Source organism: Charadrius vociferus, unplaced genomic scaffold, assembly GCF_000708025.1.
Source record: "Charadrius vociferus isolate BGI_N301 unplaced genomic scaffold, ASM70802v2 scaffold56, whole genome shotgun sequence".
Classification (NCBI taxonomy): domain Eukaryota; kingdom Metazoa; phylum Chordata; class Aves; order Charadriiformes; family Charadriidae; genus Charadrius; species Charadrius vociferus.
The window spans coordinates 4,273,895-4,274,800 of record NW_009649057.1 but is presented as its reverse complement, the minus strand read 5'-3'; the positions used below and the strand labels follow the sequence as shown (position 1 = coordinate 4,274,800).

At 66.0% G+C, this 906-nt stretch overlaps 1 protein-coding gene across 1 annotated transcript in view; it reads right to left on the bottom strand.

Moving 5' to 3' along the window:
- DFNB31 (deafness, autosomal recessive 31) overlaps positions 1-906 on the bottom strand; it is a 90,084-nt gene that overhangs the window by 1,166 nt on the left and 88,012 nt on the right. The window contains 1 exon segment of the mRNA XM_009888092.1: positions 588-766. Within this exon segment, the coding sequence (XP_009886394.1) occupies positions 588-766 (179 nt within the window).

Genomic DNA, 906 nt, shown 5'->3' with positions numbered 1-906 from the left:
GCTCCCTCGGCCCCAGGGCAGGCAGGCTCACCCACGGCAGGTTTGCAGGGGAGAGGGGCAGACACGCTGCCTGCAATTGCTCCCGACATCCACGGCCACGATCCCAACTGTGCGCAGGTCTGGACGGGCTTGGGGAGGAGCGGAGCAGCTCTCCGACTGTCTGCCCACACCCCCCAACCTTGCCACCCTCAGAAACCCTCCAATTTACTTCTACTTTCGACACCACCTTCTCTTCTGGGAGAGAGGTGACTTCACTCACGGGACGCTGTGCCCTGTGGATGTCCCCTCAGAGCCAGGGACTCTGCCACGTCCCAAGTAACCGCTTTCTGGAGCTGGGAAGGACTGGATTTACCCAGGATGGGCTGAACCAGCCCTAGGGTGCCTCTCTCAGCGCTTCCCAGCTGCCTTCCCCGCAGCTCAGCCCACCAGCGAGCTGACTCAGCTCATTCAAGAGGAGAAATAACCCATCGAAGCGCACGCGAGAGGTCGCTGCCCGCAGGCGGAGGGAGCAGAACCGGCAGACAGCGCGATGAGGCAGCCCTGGGTGCCCGCTTCCCACCAACGGGCCCGCGGGCACCCAGCCTCACCGGCTTGGCGGCCCCTTCTGCCGCCCCCTCGCTCCTCGTCGCCTCCTTGAGGCTTCGGCTTTTCCCAGGGCCCGGCTGCCGGCTCTTGTCCTTGCCGCTCATCTCGACTTCCCCGATGTCCACCCCGCTGTCCTCGCTGAGGGTCTGCCCGCTGTCCGACAGCTGGGAGAGCGTGGAGGCTGGGGAGAGACGAGGGCTGTTAGAGGCTGGGCAGCACGGCTCTGCGGCCGGCCGAGCACCCACAGGGCCACGTACCAGAGGGAGGACATCTCACCCGCTCCCCGGGCTGGGCAGGGTCCCTGGGATTCAGACCTGGACT